Here is a 24,236-nt window from a genome sequence, read left to right on the forward strand (position 1 = left end):
GGTCCAAAGTCTGTCTTCACTTCATTAAAATCAAGGAAAACTGGGCTCGGTGCAACATTTGTAAACATGTTATATGACGCAAAGGAGGCTGCAGGACGAACATGAGCAAAACCTCCGTGTTCATGGTGTAGAAACAACAGAGTCCCGGTCTTTGACGCGCTGCTTCTGCCTTCCTCCGTTACCTCTTCCTCCGGGTGCCACGCTCAGAACATTGTCCCTACAGCCGGACGAAATCGTGTCATGATCCAGTATCTTATCTTATCTTATCTTACCACCGGAGCCCGCAGAACCTTCTGTTTTCTCCCTTTGTTAAAAAATAAACTCTTCCAGTGAACTCATCTGTCTCCAGCTGGTTTATCCGCACTTGAGCCTCCGAAGTCACACCGACCGTTTGGGCGACCGTGGCTCAGGTGGTAGAGTGGTCGTCTTTCGGAGTGAGAGGTCGGAGGTTCGATCCCAGTCTACACTGGTCTATGTGTCGAAGTGTCCTTGGGCAAGACACTGAACCCTAAATTGCTCCCAGTGGTCGACTAGCGCCTTGCATGGCAGCTCTGTCCCATTGGTGTGTGAATGTGAGCATGAATGGGTGAGTGAGCTGATATGTAAAGCGCTTTGGGACTACCTCAGTGTGGTTAGAAGGCGCTATATAAATCTAGACCATTTACACCGTAACAACCGATACTATAGCGTACCTGTACACAAAGCGTATCCAGTTGAAGAGGGAAACCTTTGACTTGCTGAATATAGATTTGTGACTAGTTGACCTTTTCATTTTCCTCCCTCTGTGGTTGTGGTGTTTGCAAACCCTGAAGATGCATACGAATAAAAATAAGAATGACATGGGGAGGCCAGTGTAGTGGCTAGAGCACTGATTTTCCAACATTTTCATGTCGAGTACCCCAAAATATTAATGTGTATTTGGCCATGAAAATAATTTGTGCCATAAAATGTATTACAATTATTACAAAATGTTAAAAATGGCGAAATACAATAAATAGCAGATCTATTATGACATGCAGTGCAGTGTATTTATAGAAATAAATGTTAACATGAACTATGATATATTGGGCACTCTTTACAATTAAATAGATTTCATTTTCATTTGAATTGTGGACCAAAACAATCACGTCATTTCATGCAATGAAAATAAACTTACCATGGATAGTAGTCTATACAAATGGATTCCTTTAATTTCATCTTGTGTTTGCATTCTTGGCATCGCATTCATCTTCTTAGAAGCTTTTTCTCCTGCAGCCATTTGATCATTTCTCTGTGTCTTCTTTTCGATTTAGTTCTGCTTTCGACAAGCTCTCTTAGGTCAGTGGCTAAACCAGGCATTATTTGGCGATATATGACGTTTGATTAGGGCCTACCTATTTTATTATCTTCTGTTCTTTTCACACACATTACACATTCTTCCTAAGTTTCTGTAACTAGCTCCTGGCAGATTACATGCTTGAATTGCATCATGGGTCGGGGGCAATGGGATGAAACAAACCAATCACAATTGGATTCACGTGTTGGAGGAGGAGCGATCCGGCCTCGTCCATTATATTGGTTGGTTTTGAACTTGTCGATGACCTCACATTACCACTTAACTTTGATTTATGAAAACCGAGACAGACACACCCCCTTCTCTCACGAGCAAGTTTGTTTTTGGATGACCAGATGCTAACCACTATCGAAGCTCACATTAGCATTGATTTCAGAAAATGAATACTCGGTTGTTTAAAGGACCCATATTTCGCTATATTTCATGTTTTAAAGTCCATCCTATGCTCGTGTGGGATAATAATTTGGGTGATACAGTATACAACACTAAAAACTTGTGAAATTATAGTTATTTTTTGGATTGAGCTGACGTCACCTCTCATGAAACGTGTGGTTCTAGGCTGGGTTGCGAACACAACACCAGCTATCCAAAAGACAGACGAGAGCACAAATGAATGGTGAAACATTCTGCTCACAGCAGGAGGGGAAGAACACTTAAAGAGTCTTCCCTATCTCTGTGGAGACAAGGGCCCACAGATGTGGGACTGCTGAAGGATTGCGAACCAATACAAATGAGACGTAAAACTGAATATAGATCCTGTGTGAAACAATATCTTGTCAAACTAGATGTTAAAGAAGGAATTAGACTGGTGATCAAATAATTGTTGCAAGTGGGAGTACTCAGAGAATGTTATGATTTAACTTCCAATATTTCCTGTAAAAAAAGGCAGCTCCATCAATGGGATGGTGAATGGTGTAAGATCTACAGGCTGGAAACTTTGCAGTTATACAGCATACAATCAGGGTGCTAGATCTTCACACTCTGTTAAATAGTCTAGATGCAGGAGCAAAAATATTCTCAGTAATTGATCTAAGTAATACATTTTTTCTCAATTCTTTTACATCCATACAGCCAATATTGGGTTTAATTTACATATGAAGGAAAGAGGTATACATATAAAAGAAGATTACTTCAAGAATATTGTGAAAGTCCTACAATATTCTCACAAGCTATTTCAAGTTGCTTAGCTAAATGTGTTCCTCCAAAAGAAAACCAAATTGTAATCTATGTGGATGATGTTTTCGTAGCGTCTAAAACAAAAGAATAATGCATGACTGAAGCGATCGCACTTTTGCATTATTTAACTAATGTAGGAAACAAAGTGAGAGATAAACCCATCCACCTGAAACCCCCATACAAATGGGCAGCAATTATGAGTCATGGGCAAAGACATGTCTCAACAGGAGGGATGGAGGCACGAGTATACTACTACCTATGGATTCAATTCCTATTCTAAAAATGTTGATGAAAACACCCTGAAGCAATAACAGTGGTGAAAGTTCAATGTAAAACCATCATACCAACACATGGTATCACAAAATCCATTTACAGTGATAATGGAAGATTTTGTAAATCAGATCGTACAAAAAGTTGTGGGGAAATGTGGGAATAAAACTAAAAAAAAAAAACTGTTTGCTTATCATCTACAAAGTGCAGGACGAGTAGATAAAACAAATGGGACAGTTAGAAGCAGTCTAGAAAAGTGTATGGAAAACCAATGTGCAACAAAGTGACTAAATGTTTAGATTTAGTGCAACTAACCATCAGGATAGTGCCAAACACTGAAACAGGATTAACACCATTTGAAATCATCTATGGCAGTCCATATCACTTACCACAACTACAGATTATGAGACTACAAGATGAAACTGAAATGACACTTGCTGAGTATATGAGAGAGATGTTGAAATCTAAGGAAGTGAAATAAACTAACGAAATGCGAGATTCTCAACTTATCCAACAGGAAGCAGAACCGGTGAAAGTAGGACACGGAAGACATGGTCCAGCCCTCGATAGGAAGGCTCGTTCCAAGTACTTCCGGCCACACCCACAGCTGTGAAGATTGCTGAGCGATCCACTTGGATCCACTTGTCTCACTGCAAGAAATGAAGGTTTCTCAGGGAAGGTTCTGACGACTAAGAGGGGAAGGCTGACTACAAAGGGGTGCGGGGCAATTTAGAGCCTGTGCGTCTCAACCGTCAGTGAAGCAGGGAGATCCTCTAAGTCATTAGAGAACTTGACACCTGAGGAACCCAGCAGGACAAGTACACTGTGAACTAGAGAACCTGACACCTGAGGAACCCAGCAGGACAAGTACACTGTTAACTAGAGAACCTGACACCTGAGGAACCCAGCAGGACAAGTACACTGTTAACTAGAGAACCTGACACCTGAGGAACCCAGCAGGACAAGTACACTGTTTACTAGAGAACCTGACACCCGAGGAACCCAGCAGGACAAGTACACTGTTAACTAGAGAACCTGACACCTGAGGAACCCAGCAGGACAAGTACACTGTTAACTAGAGAACCTGACAGCTGAGGAACCCAGCAGGACAAGTACACTGTTAACTAGAGAACCTGACACCTGAGGAACCCAGCAGGACAAGTACACTGTTAACTAGAGAACCTGACACCTGAGGAACCCAGCAGGACAAGTACACTGTTAACTAGAGAACCTGACACCTGAGGAACCCAGCAGGACAAGTACACTGTTAACTAGAGAACCTGACAGCTGAGGAACCCAGCAGGACAAGTACACTGTTAACTAGAGAACCTGACAGCTGAGGAACCCAGCAGGACAAGTACACTGTTAACTAGAGAACCTGACACCTGAGGAACCCAGCAGGACAAGTACACTGTTAACTAGAGAACCTGACACCTGAGGAACCCAGCAGGACAAGTACACTGTTAACTAGAGAACCTGACACCTGAGGAACCCAGCAGGACAAGTACACTGTTTACTAGAGAACCTGACACCTGAGGAACCCAGCAGGACAAGTACACTGTTAACTAGAGAACCTGACAGCTGAGGAACCCAGCAGGACAAGTACACTGTTAACTAGAGAACCTGACAGCTGAGGAACCCAGCAGGACAAGTACACTGTTAGCTAGAGAATCCCAACTACACTGGGACTTGGAGGATCTCACAGAACTTGTGTTGCAGTTAGCACAAGAGTGGAGAGATGATCCAGAGAAGTGAGTCATGCACGCTATGATTTTACAACACAGAGTGGTTCTGGACCTTGTATTGGCAGATAAAGGAGGAGTTTGTGAAATAATTGGAGAACATTGCTGTATGTACATTCCAGACTGCGTCAAATGATTTCCTCATTACAAACAAACAGAGTGACTTGAAGAAGTAAATAAAAGAATGAAAGGATACTTGGTCAGCTGGGATCCAGATGGGGACCTGGGACCTTCGCCAAAGGTTCATTCAAACCACGGATGTGGAGCTGGATCTGGATCCCAGCTGACCAGGGCAGCTGCCAAACAAATACTGAATGTATGGCTTTTGCTTCAAAAATAGAAATAGAGTCTCACACTTTGAACCATCAAAATATGAAATCGAATTACATTCCAGCAAAGATAAATAGCCAGATAATACATAAAAAAAGTAAATTCAACATTAGACACTGCACAGTGGCAGCATGACTTTCTGTCAAATGTGCAGACAGGGGGAGAGCGAGAGGAAAATGAGAGGAGGAGAGAGAGAGAGAGCGCAAAGAGGCTGGAATTCCAAATATGATGTCAACATTATTTCAGAAATGCTGTAATCTGAACTGTTTCCCCTGTTTTTTTATATGTACAGTATGTCCTTATAAATACAGCAGTAAGGAGGAGACTTTCCATTATTCCGATTTAATAATCGGTTTTTAAATCGTTAAGAAGCGACAACACTGAAATTATTTTGTATTTGTGTATTTTATTGTTTTAAACTCTGTTAAACATACATGTCATGACACAAGTGTGAGACTTCCCATTTATATTCACTGATTTGTTAACTGATTAAAGTTTTTTTGTGGTGAAAAATGGTTAAATGAACGATATTTACTAAAACTGTTAAACATGAACTTCCACCCAGACGAAGGTTCAGATGACGGTTCTGACCTGGAGAGGTCACCCAGCCTTCATCTCATTACCAACACTGAACATGAATTGACCATCATCACGAACGATACCTCTGCAGATGCAGCATTGCTTTTTATGTGTTAAGAATTAGACTTCTGTGGGTTTGCTAGATCAAATGTTAAGCCTTGTCTCCTCCCAAAGTGGTGAATCATTAATAATTCTCACAGTGAGCAGTAACATTTGGATGGTTAGTATGAACATGGATAACGGGTCAGGTTTGGCTCAGGAGCTAAAACATGGGTGCGTTTGTTTCTGGGGTGTGTCGTGGTGACTGTTTGTTGTCCTCCTGCATGATTCCTGTGCTAGCTGCTTTTGCCACACATTGTCAAGATAGTACACATTATTCCTGCGGTAATTTTCCAAATGAACCATTAAAATGACTAGTGTGTGTCCTCTCGTTTCATGCAGGTCGTTGGCAGCTCCTCCAGTGATGCGCCGTCTGTCCAGTGAGGGTGTGGTTAAAATGCAGGACTTCTACGAGGGGCAGCATCCTGTAGGTGGATGTGTCTGTGTGGCCTAGTCGTCGCTCTCGAAGGTGTGCAGGTAGGTCTTGAGGCTCAGGATACTGGTATAGGTCAAGTTGGTGGATCTGAAAAGGTCAAGGCCCGTCAGGATCTCCACATCTCTGACTCGGGCCGTGTGGAGCTTCAGCAGATCTTCAACCCACTGCGACTCCTCCTCGCCACTCTGCAGACACACAGACAGGAAGTTACACTGGCGGTGTTGGGATGCATTATGGGGGACGCACTACACCTCTGGGTCTACGTGACTTTGACTTTGGTTGAAAGTAATTAAACTGCCCAGCAGACACTTCTAACTGCAGAAATGAACCCACCAACCAACAAGGAACAATTAGAGGAAAGAGTGGAAGAATAAGTGGAGGAACGAGTCAAGAAATAGTGGAGGAAAAAGTGAAGGAACGAGTCAAGGAATAGTGGATGAATAAGCGGAGGAATGAGTGGAGGAACGAGTCAAGGAATAGTGGACGAAGGAACGAGTGGAGGAATGATTGGAGTTGGAGTTGAGGAATGAGTGGAGGAACAAGTCAAGGAATAGTAGAGGAACTAGTGGAGGAATTATTGGAGGAATGTTTGAAGGAATTCCTGGAAATCATCTCTCTCAGTGCTCTCAGGACTGTCCTCCTTCAGTCCTCCCAGTCCTCTCATTGTCCTTTCACAATCCTCTGTCTCAGATCAGCTGATCCTTGAGGAACTGCGGTCTAAACAGAAGATGTTCCTGTTGCTGCTCCTCAGTTATGTAATGAGCTCCACTGAGTAACATACCATAAGCTCCACTGTTCACTTTTAAAACTGATCTTGAAACACTTTTATTCTTTGGTTTTAACGAGGAGTGAGACTCTTCTCCAGTTTTTATTATTGTTTATGTTATGTATTGCTCTAATTGTTTTTACTGCATTTTTTGTTTTGTTTTTTATGTTTAATTAACTTCACCAATGAACATTGGGGCAAAGCTTATGTTTGAAGGGATGGCAAATCATTAGGGAATGGGGCCAATCCGATCCAGTATCGGCATCGGGTTCTGACACCAACTTAATTAAGAGATTGGAAATTCCTGATCCATGAAGCCTTGTCTGTGCTTTACTGCTGAAATGACTCATCAAGTGTTTCCCTGCCGTTGCTCTGCCTCGCTGGCTGCAAAATGTGGAATGCATTTCCTGAATGGAAGCGGGCCTCAATGAGACGTGGAGTCAGGAAATCCATTCCACAGTTTGCATCCAGCTAGCAGGCAAGAGTAGTAGCACTATGCTATCCAACGTTTCATAACAGCATGTCACTGTTTGAACATATTTTACACTCAAAACATCTCAAAGCAATGCAGCAACGTGGATGTTTGCAAAGTCATAGTGCAATGAGGTGCCGCTGTGCTGCCAGACGTCACTGTTTTAAAACGCCAGCTTGCTGAGGAGAACGGTGCTAACCGCGGTATCAAAACAATGAACAGCAGCTTCTTCCTGGTTGGAGGCCATTCACACCTCCATGGAGCTGCGTCCTACTCCACACTAAACTCCCTGAAAATAGTTACAATATTTGGAGCTGCGTTAGCGCTGTAAACACTCTGTTGGTCCTGCGTTGCTAAAGAATTTCTCCAGGCATTAATAAAGTTATTCTGAGGTTTTAAAGATAGAACTATTTTATTATAAGATAATGACGTCATGCAGACCCTCGCATTGTCCAAATTGAACATAAATAGTTTGTACAGTTTCCTTTTCTGACTTTATACTAACCTCAAGTTGCCTTTTGAGAGAATACATCCATACATTCATACTTTACTGTAGAGAGGAGTTTATTACAGCCTAATTTAAAATCAACAACAACAACAATAATGGTGATGATGATAATAATAATAATAATAATAATCCGGAGCAGGAGTTTGGTTCGCATTGCCGTAAGTCGGACCTGTTCCTCGTGCATTTTGGCCTCTGGCAGGGCTGTCCTTTGTCACCGGTTCTGTTCATCACCTACATGGACAGAGTTTCTAGGCACAGCCAGGGGCCGGAGGGGGTCCGGTTGAGGGACCACAAGATCTCATCTCTGCTTTTTGCAGATGATGTGGTTCTGTTGGCTTCATCGAACCTGGACCTTCAACGTGCACTGACACGGTTCACAGTCGAGTGTGAAGCAACTGGGATGAGGATCAGCACCTCTAAATCCGAGGCCATGGTTCTTGACCGGAAAAAGGTGTCTTGTCCCCTTCAGGTCGGTGGAGTGCCCTTGTCCCAAGTGGAGGAGTTCAAGTATCTTGGGGTCTTGTTCACGAGTAGGGGGAAGATGGAGCGTGAGATCGACAGGCGGATCGGTGCAGCGTCTGCAGTTATGCGGACGTTGTATTGGTCCATCTTGGTGAAGAAGGAGCTGAGCCAAAAGACAAAGCTCTTGATTTACCGGTCGAGCGGTCATGAACTATGGGTCATGACCGAAAGAACGAGATCCTCGATACAAGCGGCTGAAATGAGCTTCCTCCGTAGGGTGGCTGGGCGTCACCCTTAGAGATAGGGTGAGGAGCTCAGTCACCCTTAGAGATAGGGTGAGGAGCTCAGTCACCCTTAGAGATAGGGTGAGGAGCTCAGTCACCCTTAGAGATAGGGTGAGGAGCTCAGTCACCCTTAGAGATAGGGTGAGGAGCTCAGTCACCCTTAGAGATAGGGGGAGGAGCTCAGCCACCAGGGAGGAGCTCGGAGTAGAGCCGCTGCTCCTCCACATCGAGAGGAGCCAGCTGAGGTGGCTCGGGCATCTGTTTCGGATGCCCCCCGGACGCCTCCCCAGGGAGGTGTTCCGGGCATGTCCCGCCGGTCTGAGGCCTCGGAGCAGACATACAACACGCTGGAGGGACTATGTCTCTCTATGGCCTGGGAACACCTTGGGGTTCCACTAGAAGAGCTGGAGGAAGAGTCTGGGTGAGGGAAGTCTGGGCAACTCTGCTCGGACTGCTGCCTCCGCGACCTGGCCCCAGATAAGCGGCAGATAATGGATGGATGGATGGATAATAATAATAATAATAACAATAATAATAATAATAATAATAATAATAATAATAATAATAATAATAATAATAATAATAATAATAATAATAATAACAACAATATTAAAGCAAACAGCTCTGGTATCGGAATAATATCTGTATCAGCAGATGTGCAAATTTGGGTATCGTGATTGGATATGACAAAACGTGGATCAGTGCATCCATACAAAAAATATTCTTAACTGAGCTAATCTAAGTTTGAGTAACAGAAAATTTCTGCACCACAGAGTCATGGAGACGTCCACACCAGTTACGTGAAACACTTGCAGGAGGCTCTTGCCGGAAGCCACCGTGACCTTGAGATAAAAACAATTGAAACATCCAAGACTTATTAATTTGCTTCGTTACGATCTTGAGGCAAAACAACACACACACAGTTTTATCACACATGGGATGTCCGATTTTGGTTGGTAATAGACATCAATATCAAACTGACCAATGTAAAAAGACCACCTCTATGGTGGGGCGAGGCCTTCGCTCAGAATAAAACTGTCAATTCTGGGAAGCTCAACACACTTTGAGTGTGATCCTGGTGTCCAGCGCTGCTCATTTCATTTGCCTACAATTACTCAAATAAATGCTCAAATGTATCTTGCTGTCTTGAGATTTTTGTTAGAAAACCAAGTTCAGGATGAAAGGACCAGGAGGAACCAGCAGACCCAATGCCAGGTTCCAACATGTTTTTGTCCATCTGTATTTATTGGCCTATAGGCGGCCGGTGCCAGGGTGAAGGCATGCGCTACTGAGTGCACGTTCAAGTTGCATTAAGTTTCCTGATCCTTGTCTGTTTATGTTCAGTACTTTGATTTAAGCCGTCATTGTTTTAAACTGTTAAAAGTATAAATGAAGGTGACTGATACTGATACTGTGCACAAGCACGCACGCACACACACACACACACACACGCACACACACACACGCACACGCACACGCACACGCACACGCACACGCACACACACACACGCTCCAGTATAGGTGGAGGTGGAGTCTGGAATCTCCACTGGGAGCTGGCTGCTCCAGCTGCAGTGCTGCCCCCTGCGAGATAACTGCTGCCTCCAGCTGGTGGTGACTCACGTTGCAGGCCTCACTGTTGTCGTCTCGGTGCGGCAGCAGGAAGCAGAAGACCCTCAGAGCGCCGTCACAGTCCTCCAGCGTCCGGTTCACCTCCAGGCAGCTCGTCACCACCGTGAAGAAGTGGGAGGGAACAGGGGGGCTGGCACCCGCCAACCTGCAAAGAGACACCGGTCAGAAGTACTGGACATTCACAGCTGCAGGATCCACAACAACATCAATAAATAAACTAATGAGAGAATTGAGAGAATTGTCAACTGATTCTCCTACTGAGGGACATGAAGACACCCAAGACCAGGATTAAGCAGGACCAGGACCAGACTGTAAGGGTCAGAGACTAAGAGTTGTGGGATTGGGACCAGGGGGGTATTCCAGAAAGCAGGTTTTGTGAAAACTCAGCATGGTAACTTTGAAATGAAGACAACTGAGTTTTCCTTTCCAGAAAGAGCTGAATTAAGTTCAGGGTCAGTCACTATGGTTAACAGAATATGTGAACTGAATCTGCTCGCTGGAAACCCTGAATTTCTACTGGCTCCTCCCGCCTGAAGCAGGTTTAATAATCAATCAATCAATCAACTTTATTTATAGAGCGCTTTTCAGCAGCCGCAGCTGAAACAAAGTGCTGTACATTGTAAATAAATAAAAATATAAGTCGCAAAATAAAAACATTTAAAACAATAAAAACAATAAGATGTTAAAACAATAAACAAAACATAAGAGGTTAAAACAACAAGAAATGAAGGCACTAAAACCAGACCAGAGTCTCACGCCGGGGTAAAAGCCAAAGAATAAAAATGTGTTTTAAGACGAGCTTTAAAAACGGACAGTGAGGAGGCTTGTCTAACAGGGAGGGGGAGGGCATTCCAGAGGTGAGGAATAAGATAAGATAAGATAAGATAAGATAAGATAAGCCTTTATTAATCTCACAGTGGAGAAATCTACTCGTACATTCAGCTCTTAAGGACTCATGAGGAAAGGAAAGACAAGGAATGTGCAAACAGTTAGGTAAGAATAGAGGTATCTAATAGAGGAAACCCTGAGTTTCTACTGGCTCCTTCCACCTCAAGCAGCTACTAGAAATGGATTGTCTAAACTAGAAATAAATTGAGATGACTTATGTCACCAGAGATTGTTTTGTGACTGTATTAATTCCTTCCCGAATCAACCCGTGCCTCACATCAGAGCACATTTTATGCACAGTATTACATTTTTCTGTGAAATGGTAGTTTCCTTTATAATATTCGTAAAGCACCAGTGTGATGAGCGTTAGAGAATCACCCGCACACTGACACAAGCGATTTATTTTGTGTGTGTGCGTGGGGGGGGCTATATAAATAAAGAAATTACTCTGTGTGTGTGTGTGTGTGTGTGTGTGTGTGTGTGTGTGTGTGTGTGTGTGTGTGTGTGGTATTTTGTCAATTTATTGAGTGTTGACATACACTTCATCACATTTTAAATGACTCCACTATAATACAAATGTCTAAACATTGTGTTAGTTTAGTTAGTAGGATGTTAACAGAGGACGAGTTCAAACAATATTTTGTTACCGGTTTAAATAATTACTTGAAGTAGCAACTGAATAATGGTTTGGGAACTTAAAACACTGCATACATTTAAATTCTAAAATTAAAATCAAAATGAGGTACACTCAGAGAATATACTGTATACATACAAACCTTTTCATTCTGAAAGATGTATTTATATTGAATTTTTAGCTGCTTCCAAGTCACCTTTCTCTTGTTGGATTGCATCTAAATGAAATTCAGATTTTACCTATTTATTATTTCTCCCTGTCTGCTGTGATCACAAGTTAAATGTTAAGTCAGGAGAGTAATGCCTTCAAACGTATGTGTAGACTCTAGCAGTAACTTTCTCCCAGTCGTCTGTCTCCTCTGCTGCTGCAGCACTGGGACTTTTATGGCAAAATAACTCACTTTTTAGTCTGTTGCTATAGTGACTCATGATATTGGGGCTCAGTTGATGATGGCTTTTGATTGTGGTTGTGCACACACTTAACTCAAGGTTCACATACTGAGACTTGATTGAACTAATTCAGATCAGCTGTTCTTGAACCGGAAACTCTGAATTTATCATCTTGGAGTCAGTCAACTTAGACTTCTGGGAGGGACTCAGAGATTGTTGAAATTCCTTCTGGAAACCTCCCCAGGACTGGTCTGCAGTTCCACAACTCGACAGCATAAGACATCATCAAGTTCTGGTTGGCATGTGTGTTAGCATGTGTGGTAACTCACTCCTTCATCTTGTCGGCGGAGTCTCGAAGGCCATCATGGTCCAAGTCAAACACCGGCCCGCTGAGGACATTGATGCCATTGTTCTTCTCTGCGAATCGTCTCAGCAGCGTCCCCTGCAGGTAACTCCACACCCCTGCACACACACACACACACACACACACACACACACACACACACACACACACACACACACACACACACACACACACACACACACACACACACACACACACACCCACACAAAATAACAAAACAGAAAAACAACAAAATTACTTACAGCGGCTTGCAAAAGTATTCATACCCCTTGACCTTTTCCACATTTTGTCACATTACACGCCACAACATAAATATATTTCATTGGAATTTTATGTGAAAGACCAACACAAAGTGTCACACAATTGTGAAGTACAAAGAAAATTATACATGACTTTAAATTTTTTTTCACAAATAAAAAACTGAAAAGTGCAGCGTGCAAAAGTATTCAACCCCCTTTGCTCTGAGTGCAACCAATTGCCTTCAGAAGTTGCCTGATGACTGCTGAATGATTGAATGTTGACCTAATGACTGTTCTGTGACGCCTCAGAGGTTTGTTAAGAGAATATTGGGGAGCAAACAGAACCATGAAGTCCAAGAAACACACCAGACTGGTCAGAGATAAAGTTGTGGAGAAGTTTAAAGCAGGTTTGGCTATAAAAAGATTTGCCAAGCTTTGAACATCTCACGGAGCACTGTTCAATCCATCATCCAGAAATGGAAAGAGTATGGCACAACCGCAAACCAACCAAGACACGGCCGTCCAGCTAAACTTCCAGGACGAACAAGGAGAGCAGTGACCAGAGATGCAGCCAAGAGGCCCATGGTGACTCTGGACCAACTGCAGACATCCACAGCTCAGGTGGGGGAATCTGTCCACAGGACAACTATTGGGCTGCACTCCACAAATCTGGCCTTTATGGAAGAGTGGCAAGAAGAAAGCCATAAGAAGTCCCGTTGGCAGTTTGCCAGAAACCATGTGGGGGACACAGCAAACATGTGGAAGAAGGTGATCTGGTCAGATGAGACCAAAATTGAACTTTTTGGCCTAAATGCAAAACGTTGTGTGGCGGAAACCTAACACTGCACATCACCCTGAACACACCGTCCCCACTGTGAAACATGGTGGTGGTAGGATTATGCTCTGGGGTTCTTCTCTTCAGCAGGGACAGGGAAGTTGGTCAGAGTTGATTGGAAGATGGAGCCAAATACAGGGCAATCTTGGAAGAAAACCTGTTGGAGTCTGCAGAAGACTTGAGACTGGGGCGGAGGTTCACCTTCCAGCAGGACCACCATCCTAAACATAAAGCCAGGGCTACAATGGAATGGTTTAAAACAAAACACATTAATGTGTTTGTCAAAGTCCCGACCTAAATCCTATCGAGAATCTGTGGCAAGATCTGAAAACCGCCGTTCACAAACGCTCTCCATCTAATTTGACTGAGCTTGAGCTGTTATGCAAAGAAGAATGGGCAAAAATCTCAGTGTCTAGATGTGCAAAGCTGGTAGAGACATACCCAATAGACTTGCAGCTGGAATTGCAGCAAAAGGCGGTTCCACAAAGTATTGACTCAGGGGGGCTGAATACTTTTGCACGCTGCACTTTTCAGTTTATTATTTGTGAAAAAAATGTAAAGTCATGTATAATTTTCTTTACACAATTGTGTGACACTTTGTGTTGGTCTGTCATATAAAATTCCAATAAAATATGTTTATGTTTGTGGCATGTAATGTGACAAAATGTGGAAAAGTTCAAGGGGTATGAATACTTTTGCAAGCCACTGTACCAGCATAAACTTAGACACTTGTGTTGAGCATATAATTTAAGATTGAGGGTGAAGGAAACCCCGCAATTTAACACAGGACATTTACACCACATGATCTGATGCAGACAAACGTCATCAGGTCACCATGCATGTTTTCGTCAGGCTATCAGGTCACTGTGGACGTGTATCCCATGGCCGTGGGAGAAGACTCACTCTTGAAGGCAGGGTACATGGGGATGGTGTTGGTGATGAGTGAAGCATCGTATCTGGACTCTGGAGACGTTGACAGTTCTGTGAAAAGACACAAATAAACAACCTGTCAAACCAGTGGGTATTCCAGAAAGCGGGTTTTGTGAAAACTCAGAGCATTTTAACCTTGAAATGTGGGAAACTCAGAGTTTTCCATTCCAGAAAGCTGAATGAAGCTCAGGGTCACTTGCCAGGGTGTTGGGATCTCACAAGACCAGAGAAAGTTTGTTCATTTATAGGGACGACAATTTTCATTTGTCATGATACACAGTCATGACGTGAATTTAGACTGTGAGGAATGTGAGTGACCATCACTCACGGCAGGGGGAAAGTTTTGCCACAACAGACCCATGCAAATCCTCCCTGCTTTCTGCTCAAAAGACACTTCCCCCATGCACTGAGCCAGTCACTGATTGGGTGAAGCTCTCAGGATTTCACACCTTCAAATCCCCCCAACCGTCACCAAAAGCCTTTGGGAGAGCCTCCTCAAGGGAGTCTTCCCCCGAGTCATCCTCAGTGAACACCAGGGAGGAGCTGCGTCCGAGCAGTTCCTCTCACAAAAGGTTTTTGCTCCTGTTCTTCAATGAAGTGGGTTGCTGGAGGCAACTCACCCAGCTCACCCAACACCAGAGGCCTGCACCCAGGGGCCTTCACTCCTCAACTCCTCTGCTGACCCGACCACGAGGGTCAGATCTTCCCCTGATCCAGAGACCACCACCCAGAGTCTGATCTCCCATCAACCAGGAAAAACCAACCAGTTTCTCCAGGACGGGATTGTGGAAACCACACCTCACAGAACACGTTTGTGTTTTCCTCAACCAGCAGGAAAACCATCACAGACCTGAGCGACCAGCTCCTAAGTCTGGACAAAAGGAACAACCAGGAGCTGCAAAGAAGGACTCCTGAAACATCAACTTCATCTTCTTCTCCTCAGCCTGCAGAACCAGCAACCACAGTTAGCTGGAAGTGCTAACAACAACAGAAGACACCAGCTTCCCTCCAGCCAGGACAATGACCGAACTCCTCCTTTAAAGACACCAAGGAAGTGGTAACATACAACTGGGCATTACCTGAGATGAGTTCAACCTGATGCTATGCATAGAACCATTTAACTTTTATGAAGATGTGTTGATTCTATTACAGTGATTGAGTTCTATAGATAATGACATTAGGAGCAGTTATCAACCTGTAAACCAACGTTAGCTCTGCCACAGACACAGGGTCTGCATGTTAATCCTTTAACAGAGACACACAGGAAGCAGACGCTAAAGACTAGCTTCATGTTCCATTGTTCTCCCAGTACATAGTCGAGACCCAGGACAGACTTCCTGCTCTCTGATAACCTCCATTTGGAATGTAGTTTTTTGTGATCCGCCATCTTGTTTTCCATCACGTCTCACACACACACTCCCTCCACCTCTCTCTCTCTCTCTCTCTCTCTCTCTCTCTCTCTCCACACACACACACACCAAGCTGTATATAGGCAGGTAGAATCTGTGTTTATTTGTTTTCATTGTAAATAAATATAATTTTTGGACTCATACTTGCTGTGTTATTAATGTGCACAAAGGTGAATGAATCTTCTGTGTCAAGAACTCCAAATTCCTTCAAGCTCTACTGTTAATTCTGGTAATTGTAATTAATTCAACTATTAATTCAAATTCCTGATTAACTGTTTAGTATATCTTATGAGACTGATAGAACTGAATTGGCTATCATTTCCTATTAAGACAGGAGGTGCTCCAGAGGTAATCTGATACAGATCAAATAAGATTTTCAATAACATAATTAATAACTATCTTTGATAATTATTAATCATTATCGAGAGCTAAACACAACATAAATGGTTCCACATGTGAGGAGGGATCGCACAAACTAAATGATACCTAGTGATCCTTATGAGGTAAGAAATCCCAACAATGGCAACAGACTCTGTGAACTGAACCTGCTCGCTGGTAGGTTTAAGTAGAGGAAACGAAAGTTACGTATGTAACTGCAGTTACATGAATCCCAGATGATCGCCAAAGGCAGTGCTTTAAGCACTGGATGATCATCCTTGCACATACGCAGGTTGAGAATATTATAACAACAGGACCTTGTGACCTCTGGTCTGGAGCCAGACTCAAGCCCTCCCGACAAGGCTCAGGAAAAGAATTGGATGGGGCTGAATATCTCCATCCAGGGGAAGCTGCTGGAGCAGGATTAGATGGGGCTGAATACCTTCATCCAAAGGATGCTGCAGCTCCAGTACTCATGCACTGAGGGGCATGTCCGTGGAGTCCCGCCAACTGCTATCTAGTGTGGTTCGCCAGTGAAGTGCATTTGAGGGCCTCGGTCGCAGCCGAACCAGTTTCCCACGAACCACTGGAATGCTCCTCAATGTCCTATGGCTAGGCTCCAACGGCGGGGACGGTGCAAGCCAAAATTGACGTCAGGTCTGAACCAGAGTGGATATCAAGCGGCCGAGCTCTCTCGCCATCAAGGCAAATGCCGACAGGGGAACGTCCATCAAGTCCTGTGTTGGCTGGTCAAGGAGCTCCTCCTCCAATGACAGACTCAACATTAGGTGGGACATAGAGTTCCCGATAGGGCCCAAAGGGGCACCCATCTTATACGCTCTGCAGAATAGGTTGTTGGTAATCCAACACTGCGGTTGTGGCCACCTAGCGTTTGTCGTCAAAGTCTCCTCAGGATGAACAATTAGGAAGGCAATAGCCGGTTCTATGGTCGGCAACTGCCCCAGGCCCACATTGTCTGTGTCCTGCATCGCTGCCAATGCCGGTCCATCTGACGTCTGCCTAGAATAGGCCTTTGTGTCAGTCCAACAAGCTTGGAGCTCCTTCACGTATTCCTCTGAAAGGAGAACAGCAAAAAGCCTTGCAGTTGGTTGGCGTCGGAAGAAAGCACTAGAGAGCAACCTTTGCAACATTGGCACCTCTACTCCCAAGGGCAGTTCTTATTGCCCCAGTCACAGATTCCTCTCCCACAGCTTGAGAGCCCATAGAGGTATGGGAGCCTGCCTTGGAGAATCAGGAGCTCAATTCATCATGATCGCTTCGAAATGGGGTATCAAAAGAAGGCACAGACATCACATCCTCATCACGTGTTGCCACTTCCGGCTCCCGAGCAGTGACCACATTGCGGCCCGGCTCAGCCTCAAGGTTCTGAGGCAGAGCCTTCACCTAAGTCAGTTCTGTTGTGAGGTTGTCCACTTTACTGGAGAACCTGCCAGAATCCTCCTTTCTCTGCCTCTTCCTCACATGAGGTTGGATCTCTCAAGAAGATGGCTGCGTGCATGGACACTGTGGCTGGGTGCCAGACTCCCCGTTGAACTGCTACTTTATCATGGTGGGGGAGTTTGAGTACCCGAATGATCCTCGGAGCGATGTTGTCGGGGGCTTTATGCCACCTAGTAGGGTCTCCCAAGGCAAACAGGTCCTAGGTGACTAAAAGCAGTTTAACACACCCCATGGACAAACATCAAAACAGAGGAGGGACGTTGCCCGGTGACGCAGAGCTGGAACCCCACCCCGGAACCAGGCCTGGGGTTGGTGCTCTTGCCTGCGGGACCCAGCAGGGCTCCGCCCGAAGGGATGATGCGGGCCCCTCCTCTTCCTACTGTGTACCCACCACCCACAGAGGCTACCGTAGGGGTCGGGTGCAGTATGGATTGGGTGGCAGTCGATGGCAAAGGCCTCAACGAACCGATCCCCGGACACAGAATCTGGTTTTCGGGACATGGAACGTGACCTCGCTGTGGGGGGAAGGAGCCCGAGCTTGTGCGGGAGGTTGAGAGATACTGTCTAGATATAGTCAGGCTCACCTTGGACACAGCTTGGACTCTGGAGCCCAGCTCCTTGACAGGGGCTGGACACTCCACTTACTGGAGTTGCCTGTGGTGTGAGGGGGCGGGCTGGCGTGGGCTTGCTTATTGCCCCACAGCTCAGCCGCCATGTTTTGGAGTTCACCCCGGTGAACAAAAGGGTCAAGTCCCTACGCCTTTGGGTAGGGGACAGGTCTCTGACTGTTGTCTCAGCCTGTGGACCGAACAGCAGTTCAAAGTACCCGACTTTCTTGGAGTCCCTGGGAGGGGTGCTGGATAGTGCGCCAACTGGGGACTCCATTGTTCTACTGGGGGACTTCAACGTCCACGTGGACAATGACAGCAAGACTTAGAAGGGGGTGATTGGGAGGAATGGCCTCTCCGATCTAAACCCGAGCGGTATTCCGTTATTGGACTTCTGTGCCAGTCACAGTTTGTCCATAACGAACACCATGTTCGAGCACAGGGGTCTCCATAAGTGCACCTGGCACCAGGACACCCTAGGCCGGAGGTCAATGATAGACTTTGTGGTCGTCTCAACTGATCTCCGGCCGCGTGTCTTGGACACTCGGGTAAAGAGAGGGGCAGAGCTGTCAACTGATCACCACCTGGTGGTGAGTTGGATGCACTGGAATAGGAGGAGGCCAGACAGACTTGGTAGGCCCAAACATGTTATGAGGGTCTTTTTTGAACGCCTGGCCGAGCCCTCTGTCCACGCAGTTTTCAACTCCCACCTCCGGGAGAGCTTCTCACGGATCCTGGGGGAGGCTGGAGACATTGAGTCCGAGTGGACCATGTTCTCCACTTCCATTGTCGAAGCTGCTGCTTGGAGCTGTGGCCGCATGGTCTCTGGCAGCAACCCCTGAACCCGGTGGTGGAAACCGAAAGTAAGGGATGTCATCAAGCTGAAGAAGGAGTCCTATTGGGCGTTGTTAGCTCATAGGACTCCCGAAAGAGCTGACAGGTATGGGCAGGCCAAGGGAACCGCAGCCCGGGCCGTTGTGGAGGCAAAAACTTGGGTCTGGGAGGAGTTCAGGGAGGCCATGGAGGAGGACTATCAGTCAGCCCCGAGGCAACCATCTGGCGCCTCAGGAGAGGGAAGCAGTTCTCCACCAACAATGTTTACAGTGGAGGTTTGGAGCTGTTGACCTCAACTGGGGATGCTGTTGGGCGGTGGAAGGAATACTTTGAGGACCGCCCAATCCCACCATCACGTCTTTTGTTGAGGAAGCAGAGGCTGGGTTCTCAGAGGTGGACTCATCCATTACCCAAGCTGAAGTCACCGAGGTTGTTGTGACCTGAAGTTACCTCGGTGGTAAGACACCGGGAGTGGATGAGATTCGCCCAGAGTTCCTTAAGTCTCTAGATGTGCAGGGACTGTCGTGGCTGACTCGTCTCTGCAACATCGCATGGCGGGCGGGGACAGTACCTCTGGACTGGCAGACTGGGATGGTGGTCCCTCTTTTTAAGAAGGGGGATTGGAGGGTGTGTCACAACTAAACAGGGATCACACTCCTCTGACTCCCTGGGAAAGTCTATTCCAGGGTACTGGAGAGGAGGGTCCGGCTGTTAGTCGAACCTTAGATCCAAGAGGAACAATGCAGTTTTCGTCCTGGTTGTAGAACACTGGATCAGCTCTATACTCTCCACCAGGTCCTCGAGGGTCCATGGGAGTTCACTCAACCAGTCCACATGTGTTTTGTGGATCTGGAGAAGGCGTTTGACCGCATCAGGGCCTTTTGTTGGGCTGTTCGGTTCTTGTATGCCTGGAGCAGGAGTTTGGTTCGCATTGCCGGCAGTAGGTCGGACTTGTTCCCAGTGCGCGTTGGCTTCTGGCAGGGCTGTTCTTTGTCACCGGTTCTTTTCAATACCTACATGGACAGAATTTCTAGGCACAGCCAGGGGCCAGAGGGGGTCCGCTTTGGGGACCACAGGACCTCACCTCTGCTTTTTGCAGATGATGTGGTTCTGTTGGCTTCATTGAACCTGGACCTTCAGCGTGCACTGGTGTGCCCTTGTCCCAAGTAGAGAAGTTCAAGTATCTCGGTCTTGTTCACGAGTGGGGGGAAGATGGAGCATGAGATTGACAAGCAGATCGGCGCAGCATCTGCAGTGAGTTCCAGACATTGTATCGGTCCATCATGGTGAAGTAGGAGCTGAGCCAAAAGATAAGGCTCTCGATTTACCGGTCGATCTTCGTTCCTACACTCACCTATGGTCATGAGCTATGGGTCATGACTGAAAGAATGAGATCCTGGATACAAGTGGCTAAAGTCCCCCCCCCACCATGCATGTCCCTCCAGTAGGAGGCCTCGGGCAGACCTAGGACATGCTGGAGGGACTATGTCTCGCCGCTGGCCTGGGAATGCCTTTGGGTGTCACCGGAAGAGCTGGAGGAAGTGTCTGGGGCGAGGGAAATCTGGGCAACTCTGCTCGGACTTCTGCCTCCACGACTCGGCCCCGGATGAGCGGCAGAAAATGGATGGATGGATGGATGGATGGATGGATGGATGGATGGATGGATGGATGGATGGATGAGTGGATGATGTCGCCGGAGAGTCTTCAAGCCCAGATTAGAAGTGTTTTTTTTTGTACTGCATTAATTGTCCGTGGGGGAAATTCCTTCTGAATCTACCCGTGACTCACATCAAAGCACCTTCTATTCACAGCATTCCAGTTTTTGTGAAATGGGAGTTTCCTTTATAATATTGGCAAAAGTGTGTAGAATGGTTAGAGCAGGGGTTGGGCAAACCTGGTCCTTGAGGGCCACAGCCCTGCATGTTTTAGATGTTTCCCTGCTCAAACACATCTGAGTTCTCATGATGAGGTGCTGCAGAAAGCTTGATAATGAGCCACTAATTTCGGTCAGCTGTGATGATGTGATGACTCATTGATTTCACCCTAACACTGAAATAGGCGTTTGTTGGGTTTTTATCTTTTTTGGGGCATGAGGGGGGTATATAAATAAAGAAAATGCTGGGACTTTTACGGCAAAATAACTCAGTTTTTGGTCTGTTACCATCGTAACTCATGATATTGGGGATCCTTTGATGATGGCTTTTGATTGTCATTGTGCACGCACTCAAGGTTCACATATTGAGAGCCTTGATAGAACTAGTTCAGATCAGCTGCTCTGGAACTAGAAACTCTGAATTTCCCATCTCAGAATCAACTTAGACTTCTGGGAGAGACTCAGAGATTGTTAAACCTCCTATTTGGAAAACCCCCAGGTCCACTGTCTGAGGCAGACTTTGCAGTGTGTGGCCTCTGCAAAAGCTACCTGGTGGGAACAGGAACTTACCTGGCGTACCTGGTGGGAACAAGAAGTTACCTGGTGGTAAAAGGAAGTTACATGTTGAGAATAGGAAACTGCCACCTGGAAACAGGAAGCAACCGACTGGATAAACAAAGCTACCTGAGGGGAACAGGAAGCTACCTTGTAGGAACAGGAGACAACCTTTTGGAAACAGGAAGCTACCTGAGGGGAACAGGGAGATATCTCGTGGGATAAGGAAGCTACATAGTGGAAACAAGAAGCAACTTGGGGGGTAACAGGAAGTTACCTACTGGAAACAGGAAGCTACCAAGTGGAAACAAGAAGCAACTTGAGGGGGGAGGGGGTGCAACAGGAAGTTACCTACTGGAAATGGGAAGCTACCTTTTAGCAACAGGAAGCTACCTGAAGGGAACAGGAAGATACCTAGAGGGAACAGGAAGCTGCCTGTTGGAAACGAAGCGAGCTGAGGGAAACAGGAAGCTACCTACTGAAAACAGGAAGCCACCGAGTGGGGACAGGAAGTTACCTGGTGGCAACAGGAAGTTACCTGGGGGGAACAGGAAGCCGAAGGTCAGCTGGTCATGGTGATTGTAGGTGCTGCAGCTCTGACTGTGAACAGCCAACACTCTGGAATCCACTCGGACGCACTGAATGCTAGGTGACACTTCTGTAACTGGAGCCAAGTCATCCTACACAGGAGACAACATGGAGAATGTTCCAATCTGTGAAGGTCTAATCCAAAGATTTAGTCCAGAGATTTAATCCAAAAATATAATCCACAGATTTAATCTCAAGATTTCTGTGTATGCCTGTCGTTGCAGTGTGTGTGTGTGTGTGTGTGTGTGTGTGTGTGTGTGTGTGTGTGTGTGTGTGTGTGTGTGTGTGAGAGAGTGTGTATACCTGTGGTTGCAGGGTGAATGCGGTCCAAAGAGGCATTGCCAGCTCAGTGCTGTAACCGCTGACGAACTCCACGTGATGGAGGAGACTGTACCGAGTGTGGAACATGACGGCGGGACGACCGAATGGGAGGAGTGTATCATCTGGAGACATAGCAGCTCAGTGTCAATGTGACAGAGGTAGGGTGGTATAGATGTCATTCTACAGCAGTTATGGATCGAAGATTCAATGGATTTTTGATCCATAACTGAAATCATCTGAAATCATCTTAATAGTTCTCAAGTGAAACTCAGAGTTTGGATTGTCTTAAGTCATACTTAAATGCACCACTCTGCACAATGCACTATGGACTGCAAAATCCCTTTTTGATTTTAATGCTTTGAGTAATTTAATACACTTAAGGGTTGTTGGCTAATGAATGAAAGTTTATTGTTTGAATAACATACATTGGATTTAAATAATTTTCTGTGTTTTATTGCATTTTTGGTGTGTAATTACTCATAGTATTATTGATTGATTTATCACTCAGTTAATTTAATCACAACTTGAATTGCCTCCAAAGCAGTGACTTTGGTCAGTGACTATATTGCACATAATTAATTAATTAATTAATCAATTTAGTCAATTAATAACCAGCATTGCTTTCAATAATTTTTCAGTGGTTTTCTTGCATCCCCGTATTTAATTATCCAGTATTAGTAATTAATAAATCAAGTTTATTCAATTAATAATCTCAACTTTTACCTTTAATTCATTTTCATTGGTTTAGCACATTCAAGTACAGTAAAACCTGTGATGTAGGGGCGCACCTAAAATCCAAGGACAAGTGTCCCCTGAAGGCAGTTGTCCCCTGTTCGGAGGGACTGATCATGAATACAAATTGTAGAACCAGTTGCTATTGAATGAACCAAACACCAAATATGCTATGGTTAGTTAAAAACTAATAACTGAATCAATACAAGATGAACACAATATAATTATTAAATAAGATTTAATGTACTTCAGAGACCACATACAGTCCAGTTTCAGCTTGAGAGAACCAGACTGGTAAAATATTGCTATAATAACCTTTAAATTTACACATCAAAGTTTTTCTTTGTTGTGGTCACAGTGTATGTGATGGAATTATCTATATTTTTGTAAGATCAAACAGTTAGTACTGAAAATTATTACAATTTCAACATAGTCATTGTTAATTAAATTCGGTTGCAAAATACAATGAAATGTCAAAAAAAAAAAACGTGTATGAATCGCTTAAATCTTCTTTGCTTGGTGGGACCAGATTGGAGCATCTTGTGGTCGGTTTTGGCCCATGGGCCTCATGGTCTCTGCTTTAAAGTGAAAGTGAAGGTGAAGTACGCCTGACGTCAAACTCATCATCCACCCTGTGCGCTCTGACCCTCTGTGGCGATTTTCGGGATTGTTACGTTACAGAACGAACGCAGAAGCCCAAGTATTTTGGCCGTTTCAGTGTCCCGTCAGCTTGAAATTTGCCAGGAAAACCTTTCCCTTGTCTGCGTTTGGCTGGTATCTCGTCTTCACGGTGTTGACAATTAAATATGTGTCGTGCACAGGTATGTGTCCGCCCAGTACAGGTTGTCCCCTCCTCCCAAGTCCCCTCCTCAGAGGATCTACTGTATTTCATTGTCTTAATTGGTAAAACACGAGTTTACTTAATTAAGGTCAACTTCTCCTTGTTGACTTCTCTGATCGATGATATATATACCCAAATTTGTGAATTAATGATCTAGCCTAAATTATGTGTAGATTATTTTCAGTGATTCCTCCACTGAAGTATTTAACCTCTCTTCGATTATTAATTAATAAATCCCCACATTTTTTCATTAATAACTTGAATTGTAGAT

General features: G+C 45.1%; 1 protein-coding gene across 2 annotated transcripts in view; it reads right to left on the reverse strand.

Annotated features, from left to right (window-relative positions):
- Window positions 1-5,237: 5,237 nt before the first annotated feature.
- Window positions 5,238-24,236, reverse strand: part of enpp2l (ectonucleotide pyrophosphatase/phosphodiesterase 2-like) — a 116,968-nt gene continuing 97,969 nt past the window's right edge. For both annotated transcript variants that reach the window (XM_080516461.1, XM_080516460.1), the window contains 6 exons: window positions 22,375-22,514; window positions 22,022-22,163; window positions 14,339-14,416; window positions 12,327-12,459; window positions 10,078-10,231; window positions 5,238-6,150 (listed from right to left, as the gene is read on the reverse strand). In XM_080516461.1, coding sequence (XP_080372587.1) covers window positions 5,980-6,150; window positions 10,078-10,231; window positions 12,327-12,459; window positions 14,339-14,416; window positions 22,022-22,163; window positions 22,375-22,514 — 818 coding nt within the window. In that variant the 3' untranslated portion in view covers window positions 5,238-5,979. The remainder of the gene's footprint in view (window positions 6,151-10,077; window positions 10,232-12,326; window positions 12,460-14,338; window positions 14,417-22,021; window positions 22,164-22,374; window positions 22,515-24,236) is intronic.

Source organism: Blennius ocellaris, assembly GCF_963422515.1.
Source record: "Blennius ocellaris genome assembly, chromosome: 20".
Classification (NCBI taxonomy): Eukaryota; Metazoa; Chordata; class Actinopteri; order Blenniiformes; family Blenniidae; genus Blennius; species Blennius ocellaris.